The 27,492-nt window shown below is 37.2% G+C and overlaps 2 protein-coding genes across 5 annotated transcripts; one reads left to right on the top strand and one right to left on the bottom strand.

Moving 5' to 3' along the window:
• Positions 1-620: 620 nt before the first annotated feature.
• Positions 621-20,434, bottom strand: magl (MAX dimerization protein MGA-like). 4 transcript variants are annotated; one of them, XM_046836684.1, is made up of 25 exons: positions 20,119-20,434; positions 17,827-18,841; positions 17,066-17,639; positions 15,247-15,346; positions 15,001-15,108; positions 14,784-14,918; positions 13,523-13,630; positions 12,817-13,445; positions 12,460-12,700; positions 12,141-12,283; positions 11,819-11,962; positions 11,655-11,700; positions 11,010-11,360; positions 10,705-10,877; positions 10,286-10,616; positions 9,691-9,936; positions 9,080-9,349; positions 7,530-8,998; positions 7,305-7,402; positions 7,121-7,154; positions 6,760-6,930; positions 5,602-5,713; positions 5,104-5,340; positions 3,426-3,515; positions 621-1,763 (listed from the first exon to the last, which is right to left on the bottom strand). In XM_046836684.1, exons 2-25 carry the CDS (start codon positions 18,729-18,731, stop codon positions 1,276-1,278), a joined length of 7,203 nt encoding a protein of 2,400 aa, XP_046692640.1. In that variant the 5' UTR covers positions 18,732-18,841; positions 20,119-20,434; the 3' UTR covers positions 621-1,275. The 4 variants fall into 4 exon arrangements, with proteins under 4 accessions (XP_046692640.1, XP_046692637.1, XP_046692639.1 ...); XM_046836681.1 differs by having other exon boundaries at positions 7,530-9,349; XM_046836683.1 differs by having other exon boundaries at positions 7,530-9,349; positions 12,817-13,442.
• Positions 20,435-22,096: 1,662 nt separating this feature from the next.
• On the top strand, positions 22,097-23,008 carry LOC124376700. The gene has a single exon (XM_046835914.1). It carries the CDS (start codon positions 22,097-22,099, stop codon positions 23,006-23,008), a length of 912 nt encoding a protein of 303 aa, XP_046691870.1.
• The last annotated feature ends 4,484 nt before the right edge of the window (positions 23,009-27,492 follow it).

Raw genomic sequence — 27,492 nt, 5'->3', positions numbered from 1 at the left:
TAACTTAAAATGATCTTCCCAACACTAATTCATCCTGAGCACGTGGAATAAGCGTTGTGTAAATGTCATCAATATCCTGTTTGTAGACTGTTTATTTGCACGTCATCGCCTTCTACAGTGTAGCTAACATATCAGATATCTGTGGAAAAGATATCTAGGCTTGTTGCATAGATTAAACTGCAATGAAAAAAAAAGTAGCATGAGAGGTAGCCATTACCCCTGCCGCATGGAGGCGTGTCAGAGCCCGTTTACTGATTGTGTAACACCAGAGTAAAACTACCTAATTAAACCAAGTTATTGAGAATTTATTTAGGGTTTGTATATGTGTAAATCTGTCTGTCCAGAGCCTCACTGCACCACACTGCACTGTACTCACTGTGATGACAGGAGAAAGCGTTCGACATCCCTCTCCCCCAAAATACATGAAACAAGGACCCCCAGCCACGAAAGTTTGTGGCATAGTTGAGAATCAAACTTTTGATCTCGGTATAAAAATATAGGTACTTGGGCTGTTCTTTGAAATTTGATCATTATATTAAACTGGACATTCTTGAGTTAAAAAAATGCATTCAGTTGAAAAAGATTAAACAAATTGAAGAAAAACATCCACACAAGAATGCTTTCGTTAAAATGTTTTTATATATTTAATGTCATTTTTATACACTGACAGTCCCATATACTGATGACAGTCATCTCCTCACAATCTGTTGGTCATGAGTAATTTATACCGGCAGATATTAAGCAATATTTTTGTGACCCAACAGGATTAGCTTAAAAAAAAAAAAAAAAAGGCATGATTGAAAAAACCTCACACATTGGGAATTCATTTTTTAAACCTCACTAGCAAATAAAAATTCATGTAAATTGAATATACCAAAATTAAATGCAGATTAGTAACTTTACCCCAATATGGGTCTCCTAGGAAATGATAACCGGCAATAACCATACATTAATTTAATGATTTCATTTAAATGATACTGTATTCTTGACAATTTTGAGTCTGGGCACAAGCATATACCGTATTTGCACTGCCCTCAAAAGACATAAAAATGAAAAGCAGTCACTTCTAACAGGTTGGATCAAATGTAGCAGGCAATCATAAAATAAGAGGTATAACTTTTCTCCTCTACGTCCTTGAGTTCTGTGCAGATGCTGTGCAACTACAGTTTCTTTCAAATCCTGTTTCTTTAGAAATAAAAAAAAAAAAAGGAAAATCAAAGGCACATTATTTATGAATGGAAAAAGTGAATACACTGGAGTGTCAAAACAACACATCTAAATAATCCTTCTTCTTCTTTTTTTTATACTCCCCCATGTGGCCCCTCCAACTACAGGTGTTCTTTGTCTTAGCTGTCTGGGTCCTAAGACCTCAGAGTTGGATAAATCCTCGTCTATGACCACATCACACTTTGCTCTTTTTTTTCTCCTTACTTTCACTTCTGCTACAGACACTTGTTCGTCCTTTTTCAGCTCCCATGAGGTCGTTTTGACGCCACTCTCGATGATTGCTGAGGTTAAAATTGGACTCTCTTTGTTCGAGTGCTCAGATACTGGAGTATTCAATACATTAGCATCTCTTGTTGCATTACATTTTTCTGCTTCTTTGTTTTGGTTTTGCAAATCCAAATTACAATCCTTTATCAGTTCCGCAGGGTCGGAGACTTCAGTAGAACTTGGTCTAGGTGTCCGTATGTCATGCATGAGCTTTACAGCATCAGTATTGCCGAATGACTGCAACACAATCTTCGGTAATGATCCCATTCCTAAAAAGGCAGCCAAAGTCAATATGTTGTGATGTTGTTAACAGTGAACAGTTGCGATGTTCAAAATTGTTTTATAGAAATAGAGCTTGAGGAAACTCTAGTTGTTACAGTACTATACAACAGTGATTAGTAACAAAACATTTGAGGGTCATACCCTGAGACATCTCGATTTAACCACACATTTTGGATAATTTGCTAATTCAAAAAAACACCATTTGTAACTATTAAAAAAAATAAATCACTGCAAAAACAAACTGCAATAAGTCAGAAAACCTTCTTGTAGAAGTCCAAGATCCACTAGCACATACAAAACAAATTGTCATTGGTCACATACTGCTGTTTACAAAGGACATTGATAAATCCCCTCGCATTGTAAATACCGTAATTCCGGACTATTAAACGCACCCAAATATAAGCCGCACCCACTGAATTTGACAAATATTTTTATTTTGAACATAAATAAGAAACTAATGAACTTTACACAGGCTTTAATGAAAGTCTGTTACACGGCTTGTATCTAAACAGTAGCCTACCGAGAAAGTCATTGTTCACTGTCTTCCTCCTTCCTTTCACAACTATTTCTCTCGGGAGTTTATCTTTTGGCATCGTCGTGCGTTTAAAAATCACCATCGGTGAATCTTTTCTCCCAATGCCGTGCAGCTCAGAACACAGGTGAAGTGTGTTTTTTCATGCCCGGTTGTTTTCAGCGTGACGAATGATTCACATTTCCTGTTTACAGTCTGAGTGAGCGGCAGGTCAAACGTCAGCGGAACCTCATCCATATTTATGATGTGGTGCGGCCCGATTCAGTGGGAGCGCATCTGATTTAATATAAAGAGTTTCATTGGTTCACCTGAACCCGTTCCGCAATTTCATTGGTCTAATGTTATGGAGCTCAGTTTTTTGGCTTGAAGTTTGTGAAACCGGGAGAAAAACAGGAAAAATCTATAAATTAGCCGCTTCATTGTTTAAGCTGCGGGGTTCAAAGTGTGGGGAAAAAGTAGCGGCTTATAGTTCGGGAAATATGGTACCTATGTCCCTGGATGGTTACATACATTTACATACTAAAAACACACAAAATAGCCACTATATTTAATAAACAACTTCCCTTGAAAAGAGAATGGGCCTGTGGCTAGAAAAAACATCTCTCAAAATAAAAAAATATATATTTATATTGAATGACGAGTCACTCATAACTTTCAGCAGTGTCTCTAAAAACACAATTCATCCATATATTTCAAACCCTCAAGCAAAGCTTCAGCCTAATCAATATTTAAAGTGGTCAGAAACTACTTTGCCAATTATGCTGAAATGAATGACTAGGTGGGATGAGGGCTTCTAATAATCACTTAACACTTGATTACACTTTCAATTCAGATTTAAAAACCGCAGAACACAAAAATATAACTGGATCGGACACACACCTGTTTTTTTAAGTCTCTAAGAGACTTTTCTGTTGAGGGGTTTTGCATAATGAAGGTAGACAAGTGGGGTTCTGTGCAGTAAGTGTCCATACTAAGTTTTCTAAAAGATTTCATACAGAATATATATATTTGAAGACAAATCTAGTAGGGGTGTAATGCCACTTCATTAAGAAAGACATTATCCTTGTACATATGTAGTATACTTAGCAAACAAAAGCAGGTTATACTCTGTATTTACCTGTTTTATCCAAGGGCAAGGGTCTGCTCACAGTTTGGCTGCCTTGCGTATCTGGACTTAGAGGCGAGTCTAAATTCTTATCTGCAACCACTGTAAAAATCCCATGAGCATAGTAAATTTCAGAGAATACATCATGTGTATAATAAAATTGCTAGCAAGGGTTTAGAAAACCACTGTAATTATTGTACTCATTCTGAAATCATTGTGTTGTTACTGGCTAAGGAATTAAAAATAAGCAGTTTTTGCACTTTTTCCATTTTAGGCACTCTGTATGATAATAGACCAGTATATCCAGCCCCAGAAATATCAACTAGGGTTAAATTAGGTTAAAAAAGTTGAGTAAAGGTCTCACACTTGATTTCATTAGTAATTAATTGGAGACTCAGTGATCACTGAGGTTTGGGTGAGTCGACTTGAATGGCAATGGCTTGATTCTGTGAACACAAATATTTTTTGTGTGGAATTGAAAATCTGCTTTTGATAAATCCTGCTTGACACTCCAACCATGAATTGGGTGCACATTCTTGGCAGGAGCAGTCAAATATTATTTTTATTTTCTGGTACAGTATGTAGCATTTGGAGGAAAATTTTCTGTAACAATCTGTACAAGTTTCTGTAAAACTATCTGTATTACTATATATCATATCCTATTATACTTTACTATAAACCTATCTTAATTGTAATTGTAAATGTAGAGACTTGGCAACCCCATGCTTCCATCTTTTACAAATCTTCAAATACAATCCCAAGAAAATAAATGTTTTCCCATTTAACAATTCTTCTTAATTATTGCCCTAACAATGCATATGGGCATTTTTATGCATTCAGCTATTTTTATAGATGATTTATAAAGTTCAACAAACCTTTCTCTTATTTCATTTGAGAGTCCCTTATATTCTGTTTATAGATTCCTGACAATTCAGAATCACATTAACAGCTTCAACATGTTTTTAAATGAAATTGCTACTTTCCCATTTTTTAACCAACCGCTAATAAAACAATTTTGCACACATTTTCCCACAAAACTCAACAGTATTTTGTGTTGAAGTTATGTTAAAGCCACTGTATATAAAATTGAATATGACTTTTTCTGTTCATGTGTTAAACATTCACCTCCTCACCAAAATTCTAGGTGGAGAACATATCCAAAAACATGTCTTTGTAATAAATTTTCTGTCAAGCTTTGGCCTATCCCATATTGTAATTAATTCCAGACTGACACACCTTTTAAACACTGGCCTGATTCATACCAAAAGGCTAACTAGACACCATGCTTATCTACAGTACTGTGATTCCACCAACTTTTAGGTGAACACTGACTAGTTGGCAAAGAGCCGTGTTTTGTTGCATACCCTTCCTTCTGTTGGAATCAGAGCAATACGGTTCTAAAAACCCTCTAGTTTAAACAATACAATTTAAACAGTAAAGTGCAAACTATAGCATATTTAATGCTCTGTATCTTCTTACTGAAGGCTATAAACATGCTTTTGCTGCCCATCTGTTATTTTAATGTGAACTCCTGTTAAAAATCTGCCACATAGTAGACTGCAGATATTTTGCAGAGAAGACATATATAAACTTTCAGGCACATTGAATTTCTTAGGCCCAAAATGCACTACTTCTTATTCTGGATAGTTGCTAGCCACAGAAACAATGGATGTAAGTGTGTAATACTAACCTGTAGTGGTAACAGAAGGCTGCAGTAAAGCCTTTCTGGCTCTTTTGCGTATGTAATTAGGGGCTTTCCAGCATCCAAGACGAGGCGGGAGTCTGTTGCCATCACTGTCTAGTCGTCGAAGGTTTACCAAAGGACCTGGAGCCGAGCTTTGCAGACTGTGTGTGGACTCTGACCACGTTTGCTGTTTGCAGTTTATTTCAAAGCATGCACTGTCTTTACCACTACCACTCTTTTCTCCTGGAATGAGGAAGAGGACATCCATTAACCTTTTGCAAGTTTGGAGCCATGTTAAAACTTCAGTCCTATAAAAGGTATGATGATTTGCATTTTTATTTTATATGCATGGAAGAACTTTGTGTGATTGGACTTGTGCTTAAAAGAAAGCCAAATAATAGTTATGTATAAATAAACTAACAACTGGAGGCACAGTCCAAATACAACTGGCACACATTAAGGAACAACTGCTGATGTCTTAAGTGATGCTGCCACATGTCTTACCAGATAAGAGTAAAATCCTGCTGAGATAGGCAGACTGTCTCTGATGTAGGATTTTTTTCTTATTCTCCAAGTAATGGCCCCGATTCTCAAGAGCCCGGATCACAAGTCGAGCCTGCAAAGTCAAATATGGTAATATATATATATAAAAAAAAAAAAAAATCAGTAATAAAAATAATGTCTTTGCTGAGGTGAGGTCTTTGAGGTGAGATTTCCAAGTCTAAATTAAATATATTTTTTAATTATAACCCCTGAATATGCTTCCATGACACCACTGGAACATAAATACCCTAGTCCAGAGTTGGGAAGTAATAAAGTACAAATACTTTGTTACTGTACTTAAGTAGATTTTTTTTTTATATCAGTACTTTACTTCGCAATTTATTTTCTGACAACTTTCACGCATTCCTTTTTTTTTTTTACACAAATGTGTACTTCTTACATTTTTAAACCAGACTCGTTACTTATCTCACGCCGTTTTCAGCCAATCAATCTAATTCTTTTTATTGCGCTGCTTTTTCAACCTAATACTGGTGTTTCATTTCCTATCCCTCACAAACCACAGACGTAAACTAGCCTACGAAGCAAACAACGAGTAAAGGCAGAAGGCAACAAGAAGTATAGTTAACAAGGATGAGACAGAGAGAGTCAGTGATGTAAACATGACTGCGAACAGAGACATTTCTGATCACCTGATCATCACCTTGTCTCTACTTGTGTTCTATATGGTGGATGTTCAGCTTGGATGCAATCTTTAGATAATAAAATGTAAAATACTTTAGTATTATATTAATATGATGTGAGGTCCAATTACCAGCGTGACACTAAAACAGGTAGTAGTTAATGGCTACTTTGTATTTAAGTACATGTTAGAGCGCAAACTTATTTACTTTAACTTTAAAAAAAGTGTAGTCAGTATTTTAACTTTTTCCAGTCTTTTTAAAACACGAGTATGTGTACTTCTACTTGGGTGAAGGATGTGTGTGCTTTTGCCATCTCTGCCCTAGTCAAATAAAAGCATAAAGACTTAGAGAATACAAATGCACAAAGAATAACAGTCAGTTTGATTGTAATATTTTAACTTCTTACTGTATTACTAGCTTTATTCCCCTTACAGCATTATGTCGATATTACAACCAAACCTCAATGCATGTTACTAACCTGATTTAAAATGTCATGCTTGCACATTCTGACTCGTCCGTCAACATTTAGTGCCTTTTCAAGTGCACTAAATTGCTGACGCATTTCACTGCGGCGAACACGCTCTTTTTCTGTGTGATTTTGCCGTTTTTCTTGCTCACATATTGATGTGCTAAAGACGCTCGTACAATGCTTAAAAACAAAATAAAATAAAAAAAAGACCAAGAAAAGATTAATTGCTATTCGTCAAATTGTAACATGTGAATAACTCAGCAGACATAGTCTTAATATTAAAACAACTGGCAACTAAAACTTTAAGCTTAAATATATGGAACTATATATATGAACTTAGTTTGAGGATCTTTTGTATGGGTAAGCTTACCTGTTCTGTTAATTTAGCTGTTGTCCTTTTGTCTCTGTGTGAATATTTTGTACATAGAGCAATTATAAAATCATCACAAAGCTTTTCATTATATCGCAAAATATAAGCTGTATTAAATATAACAGTGGGAGTATTTAAGAGAAAAATCTGAAAACTGAAAATAAAGTTCAAACTAAGGTCTTACATTTTATGTCTGGTTTGGCTTTTCATCGTGTTTATGATCTTTACGTCACTGTCCTCAAATGATTCAATGTCAATATCATCTTCACTAGACACACCCACCTAGGAATTAGGAAGGAGAAAGTATATTTCAATTTTTTTTACAGTTACACACAGCTAGAACATAGCATCATGAGATCTGTAAGCAAATAGTATATTCTTTTATTATTTTTACACCTGGGCCACTTACAGTGTCACTGTCACTGGTGGAGACACTACTGGAATCCTCTTTATCACTGTCTGAGTCCTCCTCGCTATCATCACTTGAAGTGTCCGTGTCTCGGTCAAACTTGTCAGTTGGACCTTCATCTTCATTTTCACTCACGTTTATCACATCCACAACAATGTCTTCATCATCAGACAACTCTCGCAATTCTGTATTAGACTTAAACCGCTCGGTCCTAATTGTCATTTCCCGCTTTTCCTCTTTTAAATCCTGCTTTGTATTTAACAGATGTGTTGTAGATGGAGTGTTCATCACAGGTGTCTGACTATTCAGTAAGGGGCATAGAGCAATGTCAATATTCTCTTGACTGTCTCCAGCATGCAGTGAAGCCAAGGTCTTGACAGGACTATAATTTTCCTTATGATTTCGAATTTGAAAACTATTTTTAGAGCCCAAACCTTGCTTCTTTAGGTCACTGGAAAATTCTTCCATTCTCTGACTTATACTGGTCTCTTCCTTATTCATAATAGGTAAAATATCCTCTGAGCCAATATGGTGCTTAGTGACCTCATCATGAGAGAAAAGCTTTTGATCCTTGGTAAGAAAGTGATCGAGAAGTGTATTCTTTCCTGCTTGTTTGCTGTACGCTTCTATTTTACCAATACATAAAGTGCGATGTCCTACTTGGTCTTGGTTCTTGAAGTCAAGCTTGTTAACGGACATATCCATCTCTGGTGGTTCACTGTATGGCTCATTTTTAATGTCAACTGGAGGACAATTCATTCCTTGAATCATATCTTGTTCTACCATTTTAGAAGAGCCAAAGGATATATGTGATAGTTTAGTATTGGCAACTGTTTTATTGTAGGTTTGCTCATGTTTGTTAATATTTGCAGTGTTCAAGTTGTTTTTAGCATTTACATTCAGAGCACAGGCGTTTTCTAGGTCATGATTTGACATGCTAGACTGACTTTGGTCAACATCAGAGCTTTTAGAACAAGCGTCTTCACTTGGATCCTCTGCTGCTGAACTTTTAGGAGCAACATTCAAATTCTTTGGCTCTTTATTCAAGCCGTTATTCTCTTCTTCATCATCAGAGTCTATCCACAAGATTCGCTCTGTTTCATTTTGTGGCCAATCATCCGTAGGTTCCGATTTACTGATGTTTTTGTGCACCATCTCAGCATCTTCAGATACCCAGTCATACTTGCCTGAAGGCTCTAAATGTACTGATTCAGAGAAGTGTTCCACAGGCTCATCTTTATTAGCAATTTCTAATGGAAAGTCATTGCTGCTCTGGCTTATTTCAGCTGTAGGCTGTGGTGCAGAATTACAATTTGATGGGAGAAATGTACTGCTAATGCTTTCTGAGACTTGACAGTTTTGTTCACGGCTCGAGGAGAAATTCTGTGAGAGAGATTTCGTCATACTGTCGTGGTTCTGTGGTAATTCGGTACGATGAGAAGCAGCTGAAGTGACTTTTGCAGGAACAGCTGGGGGAAACAGTTTTATCAAGGTAAAACCTCCAGGAAGTGCCAGAGTAGGACTGTAAACAGAAGCGTCGGGAGGCTTACCATCATGCTCCGATCCGACAGATTTAACCTCACTAGTAGGGGGACATATTCGAAAAGAGAACATCCCTGTTTTTCCTGGAAAACTTGACTGTAAATTAAAAGCTGGTGTGCCACTGGCAATGTTTATGCCACTTTTTGCTGACAAAGAAAGCACTTTGGGTGGAATGACAGGGAAGTGGTTGGGTAACATTTGTGTCAAAGGATTTTGAAGAGATTTGGTTTCTTTTGGCAGAGATGTATTAGCTGTTTGTATAATCTGTGAAGTACTATCTACACAGCCGTTGCAGGAGAACAGAGGGGTGGGAGAAAAAAATATATATTTTTAGAAAACAGATTGGAACAAACACTATTACAATAACAATCTATACCTGCCAATCAATGTGAAACCACTGCCTCCATTAAATACATATTCAATAAATCAACTACTCTTTATTTAAAATATATAAAAAAATCTTCAAGCACGTTTTCACAGGACTGCTAACCACTAATTGGTTATTTTATTGGTTATGTAATGAATAGTTTATTTTACCACCTAATTCATACTTCCCATTTTTTCTTATTTTCACTTTTAAAAATACTATACAACTGAAAAGTACATAAAGCACACTGACCTTCACTGACAGAACTGGGCTGAGCAACAGGCCCAGAGCTGAGAGGCTTTAGTTGGATCATTTGGCCATTGTACTGACATATAAAGTGTGACCCCGGCATTCCAGGTGCAGGCTGTAGAACCACTTGCTGACCAGGTGGAAGGGTGGAACTATTAGCAGTTTCTGATGAAGGAGCAGGTACAAAGTTGGAAGGTGATATTGGTACAAGTAGAAATCTTGAGCCATCAGGCACAACGGGAGGTTTACCTAAAGAGACCAAATAAATTGTTTCTTTCAAAAGGTGTCATGTGTTCTTAAGGAAAAATAAATATGATTTATAAGCAAATTACAGATTTGGCAAACTAAATTTGTTAGTACATCAAAGCATACTGAATAAGTATTAACAATTCCATACTACAGTGGACCTTCTGAAGTCAAGTAAGCATACATAGTATTGAGAGCACGATGTATCATTTTAAATGATGTCATATGCATGAAAAGGTGTCATATTTCTGACTAGGAAAATAAAGCTTTTCTACAAATCAGCTATTTGGCCCTATAAAATAGAGAAACATTACATTCTATTATTTGTGTTGTTCCATACAACTTTACTTACCAACTAGTTTTGGAGTCGCATTCAAGGGAGTTTTGATTGCTCCTTTGTTCTTGGAAGCATGGTTAGGTCCAGGTGCATTAGCTAAAGGAGGTCTGCCTACAACACGATTTGAAGGTGTTTGATTTGAAACATTTCCCACTTTCGTTAAGAGGCTTGGCTTGCGAGGGGCTTTGGGAGGACAGGCTTTGCCTTTTTCATCTACAATTTTATCTTGATCTTGAGGTACAGACAGGTGCCTACCAGTGACAAAAGCTGCAAAGCGATTCACTGGATGTAATGCTCCCAACTGGCCCAGCAGGAGTTTTGCTCTATTGTATGTTTTGCCATTTACCTGAAATTAAGACAGAGTACTGCACTTAAAACACAATTTAATCAGCAAACAGTCAAACATCTCAATACTGTAAAGATTTTTTTGTTACCTTAATTAGACCTTTGGTGTGTATTCCTGGTTTGCTTTTAACTGCCCTGAGATGGCCATCATGAGCAATATGGGTGAGGGAAGGTACATCCCGTAATAACCTCTTATGGGGTGACGGTTTTTGTTGTTGTGTTTCCACCAAAGCACTTCTTATCTGCCCAGAACCAGTGTCAGCTGTGCAAGAAGTAACCAACATCAACATCATTTACCAAAATCACATAAGTTCAAACAGTCATTATTTAATTATAGACAATGGAAGCTTTATGTTAACCACAATACTTTCCATATTGGCATAAGAACTGTCACCTTTTTGAGTTTGCGTTTCACAGATTTTTGAAACTTTGTTTTTAAAACCTTTTTTTAAACATTGGTTTCTCGAGGTCTTCTTCACTTGCGGCTGCAAGTCGTTGGTCATCTCTTTTTCATCTGCCCGGGAGATGCACACCTTGTACATAATTGTAAAGCACCTGTCTGCTCCTTTGACAGTAGTAGAAAGAAGTCGTATTTTGTACATTCCAAAGCAGAAAGGTTCATAAAGGAGGTCGCTGTTCATGTGCCGGAACAGTGCATTTAGCACCAGATTCCGATGAGGTTCCCAGTTACACTCAGACAGGATTTCCAGCAGTTTAATGGGTTTAGGCTCAGCTGGATTTCTTTCTAAGTGAGGACAAAATTGTATGAAAATATGAAGAACATTTTCCTTTTCGCCAACTGATCTACAATTCACATCGACTTATTAAAGTTTCCTCTTGTTAGAATTGTATGGTGTTCATATAGTACTTTTTATGTGTTCTATTGAGCAATTCTAGTTCTGTCAGTATTGGTACATGCTTATTTAATTTACATCATTAACAATATTGGCTAAATAAATACGGTCACTGGAAATTAATATCGGCTTAATTTTGCTCAAGGCTAATTTTACAAATACAATGTGAACCCACAGATACCAACCTGGTGTTGTTTGAGATGGTGGTTTATTTGCATCAGCAATTTCATTCTAAAAACAAAAAAGCACAATGTCATTTTGAATCTTAATGCAAGCATCGGGGAAAGTGTGGAAAATTGAAAGAATGATAAAACCCATTTATTTAAATTTCATATAGCCTAATACTTACAAGCTGTTCAGGTTCTTTTATTTCCTTTTTGGTTGGGAACATGTGAATCTGAGGTGGTGGATTACTGTTGTACTCTCTCACCCGAGCGCATGTCATCATACTCTCAAAATACAGATACACAAAACCTTTATCTTCCTCTTGCACCTAAAACAAACCAGGCAGACTGTCTTAAACAGGAGATCACATTCCAGCAAAAAATACACCCATTAAAACTACAGGACTTTATTGATGATCCTGTTAACTTTTCCTTCAAATTCAACTTGTTTTCAATAGAGCACAAATCATTCAGAAACCACAATCATTAGCCAGATTTAGTATTCACCTGACGAGACACATTTTTAGAAAAAATGGGGGAGGCTGGAACAAATAATGGTTCCGGGTCATCATTTCCTTCAGTTCTTTTCCATAAGGTTGTGATACTGGGTGGTGGTGGTGGTCTAAATTCCCTCTCTGGGTCTGCAATTGCTTTTGGGAATTAAATGATTCATGTTATTAATTTTCACTTGGAAGATAAAAAAAATTAAATCTTTCACACTCCATCTGTTGTATTCAACCAAAAGTTTAACTTCAACTATGTACTGATAATCACCAGTAGTGACTTGCATTGGCCATAATTTGCCAAAGTGTACAAGAGGACTTACGAAAAGCCAGTACTGCTCTCTTCCTTCCCCGCTGAATATTTGCTGTCTCTTTTGGAGGGTGGAGCAGAAGAACTTTGTGCTTAAAACAGCTGCAGTCAAACATGCACTCAACTCTCCGACAGTGTGTAGGCCCTCGGATTTCCCTGGCCAAGCTATCACATATGCAGCCCAAAAGACAGACATCCTTAGGACATGCATTCTTTTCTTTATAGTAAAACGGGAACCTCCTTCTACGCGGCTTCTAGAGAAAGAAAAAAAAATAAAATTACAGCACAGAGCAGAACTCATTTACACGTACTAATGATGTATCGATTTAGTAGCAATATATGGCAACATTTGGTTACAAGTATAACTTACCTGGAAATTAAACAGAGAAGTAAGAGCAAAGTTTGCTCTCTTGGTAGTGACGTGTGTACGAACTTTACCGAGAAAGATTGCTTCTTCCTCGATCCTCTGAAGCATCGTGCCTTTTTTTGCAGATATCACACGACTCTGCACACTATTGAGGTGGCGTCCTGTCCCTGCACTGGAGTTCCATGTCAGCTGAGATTTGCCAGGTTGTTTCCTCATACTACTTTTAGAAACAAACCTTGTGGATCTCCTGCCTGGCAATTTAGACACTACATGTTGATGTGCTTGATATGAATGCACAAACTTTCTTCCTTTTTCTCGGCTTCCGTGTAACTTCTGTTGAAACCCTGCTGAAGACAAAGGTACAGCGGTGCTTGGAGACCTTTTAAGTGGAGATTTGGGCAGGATTTCGCCTGTCGGTTTGCTGTACACCTTGTTCGCCGAAATAGATCGATTCTTAAGTAAACTATCCAGGGTGACCACATAACTGCTGCTTTTTGAAGGAAGCTGGTACGATACTGGCGATGCAGAACATTTGGAAAACACAGCCAAACGATCGCTGATCTGCTGGGCCTCGTTTTTAAGATACTCATCCAGCATTTCACTGCAGAATGCTGAACTGTTTTTAAAGCCTACTGAGGGGAAAAAATATGAATCAAAACTGTACCGCTCACCAGAAACATACTGTTATTAAAATACATGACTTCCTTACTTTCTTGTGCATTCTGTACTGTGTTATCCTGAAATTTCTCTCTCCAACCTTTTATCTTTGTTGGATCGTTTGTCTTTCCAGTCCGAGACACAAAACATCCAGCTGCATCTAAACAAGAACAAGCATTGTCAATATTTGCTGTATTTGTATTAATAATTATTATAATAGTTTTGACATAACTCGTATCTAAACATTAGTTTTTCCCTAATGCTTTGGACCAACACTAAAGGAAAATGGCCTAGAAATATTCTTTTTATATTTTTTTCTGCACGACGACACTTTAATCAATTTAATCTCTGGACTTGCACGGCACAGTGCACTTTATACCACACCATACCGCACACGGTCACTTTAAAGACAATCACATCAACCACCTTAAATTTTTACTGTTTTACTGTTTACTGTCATGAGCATCCTGTATATACACTTTTTTCCTCATATATATCTTTATATATTTTATAATTTATATAGTATATACTCTTTATTTATCTGCCTTCTTTTTTTTTCTTGGTTTATTTTTCTCCCCATCCTATTCCCTCATGCCGGACCGTCGTAAAAAGCATTTCACTGCATGTCGTACTCTGTATGTATGTGCATGTGACATAAAATTTGATTTGATTTGATGTGTTGGCAAAATGGGCCAACAGAGTAATCACAGTAAAAATAGACAATATTCAGTCCAAACTTTGTAAGAGCAAAGTTTTGCCCAACAGCAGTCTCCCTGCACAAGTTTAATGACAACATGAAAAACGTTAACAGCAGAGTATGTTGTCTAGAGCAAAATTTCCTAAATGTACAATGTTTGCCTCTCATGTGCAACCCCTTGCATGATGCATATATAAGACGAGTTTCCTTGTACTACCTGGTTTTAAAAAAGGGTATGCAAATAAACAATCTTTTTAAAATACTTTATTTCAAAATACATTTATCTAGAGTCTCACTTGAATAAAGAAAGTTAATTATTTAATAAAATACTTGCAACACAAGTTTACACACTGTGCAGTGACAGTATGTAGTGTATAGCAATTCACACTTTTGTCCAAAACTTGTTTTTTTTTTTAACCTGATTCAAATACACTCGGCCAGGTAAAGTTTAAGAATATAAATCCATTTGTTATTTTAAAATAGTGTGAAATCAATTATTTGTTCTGAAATGACTTCAAGTACACAACTCCACCACTCAAAATGTTCATCCCTAGAATCACTTATCCTACAGAAACATGCGTTAACAATTGACATCGCAAACTAATATTTCACTTACCAGGAGAAGATGAAAGTTTCATAGGATTAATTTGATCGAAATCCTCATGAATAGGCGGAGGAAGGGGTAAGTGCACACCAAGGTACTGCAAGTCTATCACTGAATTCAGATCCAGAAGGCTCAACTTCATGCCAACTGCAAACATAAATACAAAATCTTCACATTTTAGAACATTAATCCAAAAGCCCTTAATACTAGACACATATTCTCTACACACCATCTTGAAGGCATGGGTGGATGACCTGTCTATGCTTTTGCTGTTTTAGATGACACAGTAAACTTTTCTCCAGCGTGGCAATTTTTTCATTCACAGAAAAACTGACATCTATAGAAACAAAAGAAATAGAAAACACAAAAACTTGTTTTGTGAATTATATTTTGAACTTTCATGTAAATAGGAGACCAGACTACTTATCTTGCTGTAATGAACAAAATTGAATTCAAAAGGTGCAGATCTGCTTACCTTCACTTTCATGATTTTCCGACTGGTCATGTGTTGGACACAGTAGAGGTGGAGCTTGTTCACTTTCTTCTCTGTTTTCAACAGGAATATTTAAAGCTTCCTTTGGAATAAGAAACAAGGAAGCACATTGTCACAAATATAATCAAACCAAATATATTCGCTCACACAACTATATACACACACACACACACACACACACACACACACACACACACACACACACATATTACGGCTGTCAATTTACGCAAATTAATTTTTATTAACAAGTGATTAATGCAGTGCACATTTCTGTTTGAACATTTTTGTTAAAAATATAAATTAACAAATATAAAAGAAGCGAAATTAAAACCTTCAACATAACAGACATTTATTCACGTCTTTTTTCCTCTTTATATTTGATTTACTGATGTGCCAAGTTTTAACTCAAGCAACAAAATCTGTGTGTAAATCATGATTCACACATCTGGCAATTAAAAAAACGTCCGTATGGAAACATGGCAAAAATTTCCGTTCGGTGTCCTGATGATTTACAGAATTTAAAACACCATAATTACTTTAAAAGATTTACATGAATATTTTGTCTTGATGCTCTATGTTAAGTATGGTTTCACTAACAATAAACATATATTTGCATAAAGTATCCATATTTGTCCATGCCTTTGTTCATTACAGCAGTAAAAACTTGAAAATCATTAATGTAAGGTATAATTAGAACAGATATAAATGTGCGATTAAGTTGCAATTAATCATGAGTTAACTCATGACAATCATGCGATTAACTATTTTGATTGATTGATAGCCGTCTATATGAACATACACACACACACACACACACACACACACACACACACACACACACTCATATATACATACATACACACACATTTTCAACTAATAAAATAAAATTAAATGAACATAAAATCATTTTTTGGTACAACTCTTTGGCTTTCAAATATTATTATAGCATTTTGTATACTTGAAGTCAGGGGTTGTGTACGATTAACTAATTATACCAAGCAGGTGCTAATGATCATCAATTTCATATGTAGGTTCAAGCAAAGTCATTAAATGAAACAGAAACAGCTGTGTAGGAGGATTAAAACAGCATGAGGAACAGCCAAATTGTGCTACTAAAGTGAGGCTGTTGAAGACAGTTTTGTGTCACTGGTCATACACTGTGGCAAGACTGCACAGCAACAAGACACAAAGTAGTTACACTGCATCAGCAAGCTCTCTTCCAGGCAAAGATTTCAAAGGAAAGTGGGGTTTCAAGATGTGCTGTTCAAGCTTGGTCTTTTTGTAACAGAACAAAGAAAAGGACAATTTAAGGAAAGGAGTTCCAGTGGTTGGCCAAGGAAACTTAATACAGTAGATGAAAGACACATCAAGCTTACTTCCCTTCGACATCGAAAGATGTCCAGCAGTGCCATTAGCAAAGAACTGGCAGAAACCAGTGAGACTCAGGTACACCCTTTTCCTGTCTTGAGAAGTCTGGGCAAGAAATGGACTTTAGAGAAGATCTGCTGCCAAATAACCTCTGAAGTGAAAACAAGACTAAGCAAATCAAAAAGTATATAATAATGAGTGTCTGCAGGCAACAGTGAAGCATGGTGGAAGTTTCTTTCAAAGTATGGGGGCTGCATTTCTGCAAATTGAGTTTGAGATTTGGTCAGGACTAATGGTGTATTCAATACTGAGAAATACACCAAATATTCATTTGATTTGGATTTCTGTTCTGTTCTGTTCAACTGATAAAAACAAATTGACAATTTTTAAAACATTCTCATTTTACAGCATAAAATGGTACCAATCATCATACCTTTGCAACAAAAGACACAAACAACATTCCTTCCACATCTTCAAGGTCTGGCTGCAATGGAGCTTTAAGTGGCACAACTGCAGGGAGGGGTTTTGCATACTTTGTTTTTGACCACCATTTGGCTTTAGCTTTTCTTCTCCTACGATTATATTTACGTCTACACAGATGGCCCGGTTTATGCACCTGTACATGACTATCATTAAGGTAAGGTGATCTGGGCGGGGAACCTGCATCATTCATTTCAGGCACAGAAAAATGTGTAGGTGATTCGCTGTGTGTGTCATTTATTTGAGTGTTAACAGCATCCTCAAAAGTCTGAGAAATATTTGGATTTTCAGTGCTGCTTATAGAAGGTAATGGCTCATCAGTGCTTGACAAGGTTTCTTCTAAAGTCTCAGTCACACATGGTTCCACATCCAAGGGTGCCATGTGCACATTATTCTTATTGTAATCAGTATTCTCTTGGCACAAAGGTATATTATTTGGGCAATTTAATTTAGTGTCATTTCTTATTTTTGTAAAGATCCCCTCTCCCTCTTCAAGAGATACCGATCCTGGATAAAGATCTCTTTTTCTGAAAGGAGAGAAAGAGGAAGGAAAGAAAAGGAAAGAAGAAATATTCAAATATCAATTAAAACTGTTTAATCCAACACTATACTTAACATTTACTTAAAAAAAAACTTCTAATCAGGTTTCAAAAGAAATTTCTTGTTTGTTTAAAAAAAGTAATGTAATTTATTATTATATAATTTTTTTACTACCTGTTGTTCTGAATACAGGTTGAGGCTGTGCTCTTCACTGCACCCTCTTTTCGCTTTAAGCCGAGACCCCGGGCCAAACTTAGAAGAGGAGATTGGAAGGGTGAACCCACAGAAGAGCAAAGCCCAAGTTTGTCTTTCAGCAGACGAATGCTCTGGGTGTCTTCTCTAAAGGCCATTGCAAAAGGGTTACAGTCAATTTTAAGCTGAGTGATCTGGGGATTCTGGTAGCTGGTGACTGCATAAAACTCCGTTTGGGGAAAGCTGAAGATCTTAACATTTGGACCATTGAGTGCAACAGTCTTTTCAGATTCCGGATCCACAGGAACAATATGCAGTCGTGGTAAGTATCGGCGCATTGGACGCAAAAGCACACAGTCCTCTTGGTCAATGGAATCACTGGTCAGCTTTACCTTGTAAAAGGACACAGGACTATCCATCCATTGCTGGCCCAGGGCTGGGGACTCCGGGTGAACACTTATCTGAGCCAGCACATTTGGTACATCCACTGCAACCGGCTCCCATCTCTTTCCATTCCATTTGTGCGTAAAATCATCTAAAGGCATGATCTCCATAACCAGAAAGTACTTTTTTTGTAGATCTAATCCACTCAGTCTAAAACGACAGCAGGGGAACATGCGCCGACCCTGTTTTGTGAGGATCATCTCTGTGCCCAAGCTGTGAAACCGACTCCAAACCGATTCATTCTCCAGAGTAACTTGAACGTTACTGCTCGTGTAGTTGTCCTGGGTAGAGATTATGGTTGGTGTAACAGAGGACACTGTAACTTGTTGGTTTGCCTGATTGATGCCACACTCATTCATTTTAAATGGCTTCAAAACCACAGACACCGAGTGTGAAATGGAGGTTAGACTAGCCTTTTCGGTCAATTTCTCCATTTCTAGCATCAGGTCCTTTCAATCTGCCTCCCAGGTGTAAGCAATATTAGGCAACGATCAATCTTGTAAAACAGTCAAATTCCCGTACCCTGGAGCCAGAGATTTTGCTGGACATCATACTGAAAAAAGATTAAAAACAAAAAACCATTATGATTAAGGAAAGGCTTATCAACAACAACTAAACAAATAAACAATGTCAAACAATATCTGTCCCCTGGTGGAAGGTTTTTGTCCAATAATTTAGGCTGAAATTTAAAGATTGCATATACTAAAAGTATTTAATTTGTCAAATGTGTTGAGAACAAACGCTTAACTAAAATCCCACAGGTGACAGCAGTTCCACATTCAAAAAAACAATTAAGGCTGGAGCATGATTAATGATGTATGATGAATTAAAAAGTCATACAAAGTGACTATGAATGCTTTCTGAATTGTGTTTAGTTCACAATACAGCCTGGACTATGCTGTACTTGACAGTACACGTCAAGCAATCGATCTCTGGAATAGGAAACTTCAGATTCGAGGATGCATTTGATAGATGATATGTTGAAAAATAATGTCACAGTTTTTGCAGCATGCTAGTTTACAAAAACACAACGGCTAACATGTGCATTACAGACAAACTCTATACACATGTCTGGACCTCTGTTAGATGTGTTCCAAATCATGTGATCTGCATGTTATAGTATGCATTCAAGTCGTTTGGACTTTTTCAATTATTTGATTTTATGTGCATAAAATAAGAGAAAGACAGCACACACTAAAAAACATACATACATAGAAATCCAACCTACATCAGACTCTTGGCATGCTTTTGAATGAAGACTTTACAACTAATCTCTGTGCAAAGCAATCTAAAGTCGATCGTATTCAACTTGGGGTTGATTCTGCGATTAATACAATAGGCAGAACCACAGACATTCCCTGTGTACAGTTCTGCGTTAGTGTTTTGGTAACACTAGACATGTGAATCAACACACAAACAACTTCCGGTACAAACACAAACTGACGATCCCTGCATTAGAAACGGAAACAAACAAACAAACACGAATTCATTGTACACCGCGGCAGTGTAGCTAAATACACTATATAATACGGATTTGAATCCGCATTCTTTATCGACCTAAACTCCATCAAAGAACTAGTTTTAGCTCCATGGTGAGTTAGTTAGCGAGATAAATAAACACATAGCTACCGCTAATTAGCACCGATAGCTAGCTGCTCTTCGCGAAAACAAACAGACCTTTGCGCACAGCTACATGCAAATAACACAACTTCTATAAATTTGCCATATTTTCACTTTTTTTGTGTGCCAGTAAATGAACCGAGCGAAACCCCCGTGTTATCGTGCAAGTAGCGCAAAACCGAGCAACTTCGACGAAGAATCCAGACTCACCAATGGTGGCTCGTTCGCAGCGATAGACCGCACGGGCTCTGGAGAGAGCGCACTGCGCATGCGCGGAAAAGGAAAAGGACGCCGCGTGCTTCCTGCACCGGCTTTTGAGTCGAGGCGGGAGTCGGGCGGTCCCGCGCTTTGGAGACGGAGGAGACGGCGCGCGTGAAATAACGTCTACTTTCCGTCTGAGCGCGCGCGGGTCTCGGCTACAGCTCACGCGCCTTTTCGTCGTTTGCATTGCTCTTGTGTTAAAAAGCCGCGGCCCGGCATCATTTTCTCTCGTAGTACCGAACTGGTCCGTGCATCGTTTGCCGTAACACACACACACACACACACACACACACACACACACACACACACACACACACACACGTGCGCTGCCTACAGGCGTGACGTCAGCGGAACCATGGCGGCTCTCACGACCGCACATGATCCCAGAGGAACATATGCGCTTTAATCAATTCGCATTATTTCTTTTTTTTTGTTTCCAGAACATCCAGAAGTTCATTTATGAACGTGTGACATTCACTATGATGAGAACTTACTGTAAGACTTCTGTCTACATAGCGAACTATGTATTGAGACTACATTTTAGGTTTTCAGCTCACCATTATTTATTATTCTTCATTAATTTTTTTATTTTATTTTTTGCTTTTATTCCTTCAAACACAAGAAAAGCATGTAGAGTTTTTTATGTAACCAATACATTTTATGTATATTTTAAGACAAACTACACCATAACTACACTACAACTATTTTAAAATATATAGAAATACCATCTCTGGATATTAGGCTAGTGTTTTTGTTTTTATCTTTGCTATCTTCATTAAATAAATGCATATAGGAGGTTTCAGCCTAAAGTATCTTCAAGCACATAAGAAGACATTACTTTCCAAAGTCTATTACTCCCAGTTAATATGGAGTTAGTCCCTTTTTGTCACCATGAAAGCCTTTATTGTTTTTCCATTAGATTTTGGACCCTAGCTGCAGCAATGAATATGCTAAGATCTGCTGAAGCAAATAGTTGTATTTTGGACAGCTGTTGCATGACTGTTGCACTGTGTACCGGGATTTCTTATATCGGTTCATCTCTTGGGTTGTTCAAGCTATAAGTACCAAATCTGTACTTTATTAGTCTGCTCATGTTTGATTTTCAGCCACTGTGATTAAATAATTTGCCATGGCCGAATAGCACTGCATTTTAGTCCGTGCTTGGGTTTGGCTTCCCAAAATCGCATGTAGTTAGGATTTTCCTGTACACACATCCTTATTATCCAATATCCTTATATCCATTTATTGAGTACACTTGAATGATGCAAAACTATCCAATATTTCAGTAGAATGAGAAGGTTTATTTTATATGGTTAATTAATTCATTCAATTTTAACTTAAATTTTGTTGTGTAGCCTGCTGTTGTTCACATTTTTACATCTGATGTTAAGTAAATAATCAGTAATTTTACTGTACAGCATCACTAGTAAGCCATATCCTGATCGTTGAATCAAAGCTAACAGATCATTTGTGTCTTGCTGTTGTAAAATGAAAACATACATACGTTATCAATAGTAATAAAACTGTGCTAGCAAAATCTGTATTATATACACTATAGTATAAATAATAGCTCAGGTGTATCATGATTGAGGTCTCAGTGACATTCTGAGTGTTGAATACGTTGAGTCTCATGGGAAAAACAAGCGCATCAATTGCTTTGATCATCTCATGTTAGGATGAGAAAGCTCCAAGGCATCAATTATATGACTACCAGTCCTCTATAGGTTTTTCAGCTTTTCCTCAAGTCCCAATTACCAGTCAGCAGCCAGTAAGTTTCTGAAAGTCTCCTGACATCAAGCTCTCTGATTCATTGAGGCAGAAAAACAAGCAGAGAAGGCAAAAGAACTAATTGTGCTGCTTCACTCTGTAGTTACAGACCAGAGACTGACAGGGATTTGTTAGCACATTCCTCTAACACAGTAATCGAATGGATCCGAGTGTTTTTGCTTTGTTTTTGCTGAGGATTATTATTTCTGCATTTGGTGTAGTAGGAAACGGGATCTTGATCATATCAATACTCCACTTGAAACGAATGAAGACATTCGAAGTGTTCCTGCTTGGACTGGCTATCGCCAACTTTGGTGAGATTATGCATGTTGACATCTATGACGCCATTGTGCAATCTAGGCAGACCCTAAGCATTTGGTATTGTGTTGTTTTAAAATTTTTAAACATCTGTGGAGAAAATACCAGCATTTTTTTCACAGTGCTTATCAGCATCTACCGCTATCAGAAGATACACAACGCTGCCTTGAGGATAATCACACCTATCTTTATGGACAGTAGGGAAGCTGCAATTGTTTTTAGTCTGGGATGCGTTTTGGCAGCTGTCCTTTTAGGCTTGCCGACTTACTTCATAAATCAGAACACTTGGCGTATGGGAAATTCAACCGCAGAAGACTGTCCGACAGATTTTTTTCAGTGTTCAGAAGGTCATTGTCCAACTATAAATGGCATTTACAAGTACCTTTTTATCATCATCTGCCATGTTTTGCCTCTCATGATTGTCACATGGACAAGTGTCTTAATTATCAAGATTTTAATTGTTCAGCAGAAGGCGGTGGATGCACATCATGAGTCAGAGCCACGTGCCACAGTTGACCACCATCACGAGCATGATCTGTTCCATCGGAGCACCATTGGAATCCTAGCTGCAATGTCCCTCTTCCAAGTGGACTGCATTTTGTATTTGATTCTTCACTTGGCGTTTAGCCCATATGACTTTCCTGCTTGGTCAGAGCTGGAGTTCTTTATTACAACGTTTTATACAGGTATCATCCCTTATATCTACGGTACAGGACATAACTTCTTCAGCATGAAGCATTTCTTGAAAGAGTAACCCTCCCTGCAGGTCTCAAAATAGAAACTGCCAAGTATAATAAAAAATGCGACAATTGTAATGTATTATTTAAACATTCTGCTATTACACTTACATTTAAGTAAAGTTAGTTAATAACAAATTAGTTGTTTTCAGGTATTTTAGTCCAATATCAAGGAAAATTTAGATAGTATATTGCATATATGTGTGTATGTATATATATATATATATATATATATATATATATATATATATATATATACAAGGGACAACACTATAGAAATAAAACTTGGATATATGTAGTCAATGTGCAGCTTGTATAGCATCGCAGATTTACTGTCCTCTAAAAGTAACTGAACATACAGCCATTATTGTCAAAATAAAAAGCCATTATTGCCGGCAAAAATGTGAGTTATGACTTACAGCTTTACATCATGTAACCATGCAAAGCCACATGTCCTATTTGTCATGTTCATGTTTTTGTCTGTTTGACAGGACAATACAAATATTTTTTATTTTGTATCAGAGCATTTACAATTTGGTGCTTTGAGTACAGTTATCTCATACTGAACACTGGATGTCCAACATGGCACCTCATAGCAAAGAACTCTCTGAGGATTTGAGAATTGGAATTGCTGCTCTCCACAAAGATGGTCTAGGCAATAAGAAGATCGGTAACACCCTGATACTGAGTTACTGTACAGTGGCCAGGGTCATACAGAGGTTTTCCAAGATAGGTTTCTCTCGGATCAGGCCTCGCAAGGGTCCATCAAAAAAGTTTAGTCCTTGTGTTGTGCGCCAGGTGCAGAAGCTGCTTCAAAAAACAGATGCATGAGTGCTGCCAGCATTACTTTAAAGGTTGCAGAAGTGGAAGGTCGCTAGTCAGTGCTTAGACCATACTTCACACACTGCAACAACCAGTTCTGTATTGTTAAAAGATTTAAAATCTCACTCTTGATGTCACCCAAATGGGGATGGGTTCCCGTTTGAGCCTGGTTCCTTTCAAGGTTTCTTCCTCATAACATCTAAGGGAGTTTTTCCTTGCCACAGTCACCATGGCTGCTCATCAAGGATAAATGCACACCATTCACTCAACTCTGTTTAAATCTGTAAAGCTGCTTTAAAACAATGCCTGTTGTGAAAAGCGCAATAGAAATAAACTTGACTTGACTTGAAACAAGTTGGTTTGCATAGCTGTCGTCCCAGAAGGAAGCCTCTTCTGAAGCTGGCTCACAAGAAACCTTGCAAATAGTTTTCTGTAGATAACCTACAGTGAGGAAAATAAGTATTTGAACACCCTGCTATTTTGCAAGTTCTCCCACTTAGAAATCATGGAGGGGTCTGAAATTGTCATCGTAGGTGCATGTCCACTGTGAGAGACATAATTTAAAAAAATCCAGAAATCACAATATATGATTTTTAAACTATATTTTTTTTATTTGTATGATACAGCTGCAAATAAGTATTTGAACACCTGTCTATCAGCTAGAATTCTGACCCTCAAAGACCTGTTAGTCTGCCTTTAAAATGTCCACCTCCACTACATTTATTATCCTAAATTAGATGCACCTGTTTGAGGTCGTTAGCTGCATAAAGACACCTGTCCACCCCATACAATCAGTAAGAATCCAACTACTAACATGGCCAAGACCAAAGAGCTGTCCAAAGACACTAGCGACAAAATTTTACACCTCCACAAGGCTGGAAAGGGCTACGGGGAAATTGCCAAGCAGCTTGGTGAAAAAAAGTCCACTGTTGGAGCAATCATTAGAAAATGGAAGAAGCTAAACATGACTGTCAATCACCCTCGTACTGGGGCTCCATGCAAGATCTCACCTCGTGGGGTCTCAATGATCCTAAGGAAGGTGAGAAATCAGCACAGAACTACACGGGAGGAGCTGGTCAATGACCTGAAAAGAGCTGGGACCACCGTTTCCAAGGTTACTGTTGGTAATACACTAAGACGTCATGGTTTGAAATCATGCACGGCATGGAAGGTTCCCCTGCTTAAACCAGCACATGTCTAGGCATGTATTAAGTTTGCCAATGACCATTTGGATGATCCAGAGGAGTATGGGGGTGGTAGCATCATGTTTTGGGGGTGTTTTTCTGCACATGGGACAGGGCGACTGCACTGTTTTAAGAGAGGATGACCGGGGCCATGTATTGCGAGATTTTGGGGAACAACCTCCTTCCCTCAGTTAGAGCATTGAAGATGGGTCCTGCAGTGGGTGCAAACCTGGTGAAAAACTACAGGAAACGTTTGACCTCTGTAATTGCAAACTAAGGCTACTGTACCAAATATTAACATTGACTTTCTCAGGTGTTTAAATACTTATTTGCAGCTGTATCATACAAATAAATAGTTAAAAAATCATACATTGTGATTTCTGGATTTTTTTTTTTTAGATTATGTCTCTCACAGTGGACATGCACCTACGATGACAATTTCAGACCCCTCCATGATTTCTAAGTGGGAGAACTTGCAAAATAGCAGGGTGTTCAAATACTTATTTTCCTCACTGTATATAAGAGCATGAATTACTGGAACCATGTCCTGTGGTCTGAAGAGACAAAGAATAGATGGCTCAGGTGGTGTCCAGCATGTGTGGCAAAGCCCTGGTGAGGAGTACCAAAAAAATTGTTTCTTGCCTTCAGTCAAGCATGGTGGTGGTTGCATCATAGTCTGGGGCGGCTTAAGTACTGCTGGTACTGGGGAGCTGTGGTCTATTTAGGGAAACATGGATTCCAACATGTACTGTGACATTCTGAAGCAAGATATATACTGAACAGAAACTAGGCCGAACAGCAGTTTTCCAACATAATAATGACCCCAAACACACTGCCAAGATGGTAACTGCCTTTCTGAAGGTGTAGGTAATGGAGTGGCCAAGTATGTCTCCAGAGCTGAACTCTATTGAGCACCTGTAGGGCATCCTTAAGCGGAAGAAGGAGAAGTGCCATCTGTCTAACATTCAGCAGCTATGTGATGTCAATATGGAGGAGTGGAAGAGGATCCCAGCAACAACCTGTGAGGCTCTGGTAAATTCCATGCCCAGGAGGATTAAGGCAGTGCAAGATAAAAAAAATGGTGCTCACACAAAATATTCACACTTTGGACACAGTTCTGCCACTTTCAATTGATGTACTAAATTTTGTAAGATAATATATATATATATATATATATATATATATATATATATATATATATATATATATATATATACAGTATATATATATATATATATATATATATATATATATATATATATATATATACACACACACACACACACACACACACACCGATTTTATTAGTTTTTCTTATGCACAATATTGCATGTTATTATTTTTAGCTTATTTTGTTTGTTTGTTTGTTTGAGCATGATGTCTTTTTTCGTGAATTAATAACTGTCAATTTTCTTGGTTGCATAAGTGTATGTGTGTGTGTGTGTGTGTGTGTGTGTGTGTGTGTGTGCGCATGACGTACATGTGCGCAGACATGTATATATATATATATATATATATATATATATATATATATATATATATATATATATATATATATATATATATATATATATATATATATACATGTCTGTGTGTGCATAGTACCTTTTTATAAACTTGTGTTTCATTTATGGTGTATTTCTGCCTTATAACCATTGTTCCTAAAAATGGCTACAGATCCACCACAAACCTGACTATGTTAAATTACTTACTAAAGATGAATAAAAATTAAAAAGGATTATTTGTGATAATAAATAATCAGTCTTTATCAAAATATTGATGATTTTCCCTAAAGTTAATAACCATTGTATTAACTGTAATAACAATATTTTGCCCTTTCTCATCTTTCTCGTTCTTTAATTAGAAAAATAATAAATTAAATTAATTTCCTGCCTGAATGTATTGTGTGTGCTTTCATGTTTCAATGCCAAACCTTTTAGTCTTAACTTGTAAGAAATAATTTTACCATGCATAATAAGGTTCAATGTCATAGGATTATTATAGATGGTAAATCGTGACACTTTCTTTCTCCAAATGCCACCTTGTGAAATATTCCAAGTAATGCTGGTTACTTGGAATTGAAATAAACCTGCTTAGCTCTAAAATGGTGGGTTGTTGGTGCTCAACTGCTAGCTCACGGATTTGAAATCTTAAAGCTTATCATCGACAGGCTTTTCATTACCATAGTCTTTAAACAAGTGGAGGCTCTGTTTTATGAGTTGCTTACATAAACATCTCAAAACCAAGATGCATGGTGTTATAATGCATAGTGTTATAAGGCTTTCATAGCTGCCCTAGACAAAACAAATAATATAACAGAGACGTGCTGTTGCCTGCTGTACTCCATCATTAAATACAACGTTGTCAAGAAAAAAAGTTAGGATAAGTGGCAGATGAAAAAAATTACTTGTTTGCGAGAATTTAATGAAAGACTTACAGTTTTGCTGACACCAAAGATAAGTGCAAAGTAAACAAGGCAGTATTTATGGTATATG

This window comes from Silurus meridionalis, chromosome 23 (genome assembly GCF_014805685.1).
Source record: "Silurus meridionalis isolate SWU-2019-XX chromosome 23, ASM1480568v1, whole genome shotgun sequence".
NCBI lineage: Eukaryota > Metazoa > Chordata > Actinopteri > Siluriformes > Siluridae > Silurus > Silurus meridionalis.
This window is presented reverse-complemented; position numbering and strand designations above follow the sequence as displayed.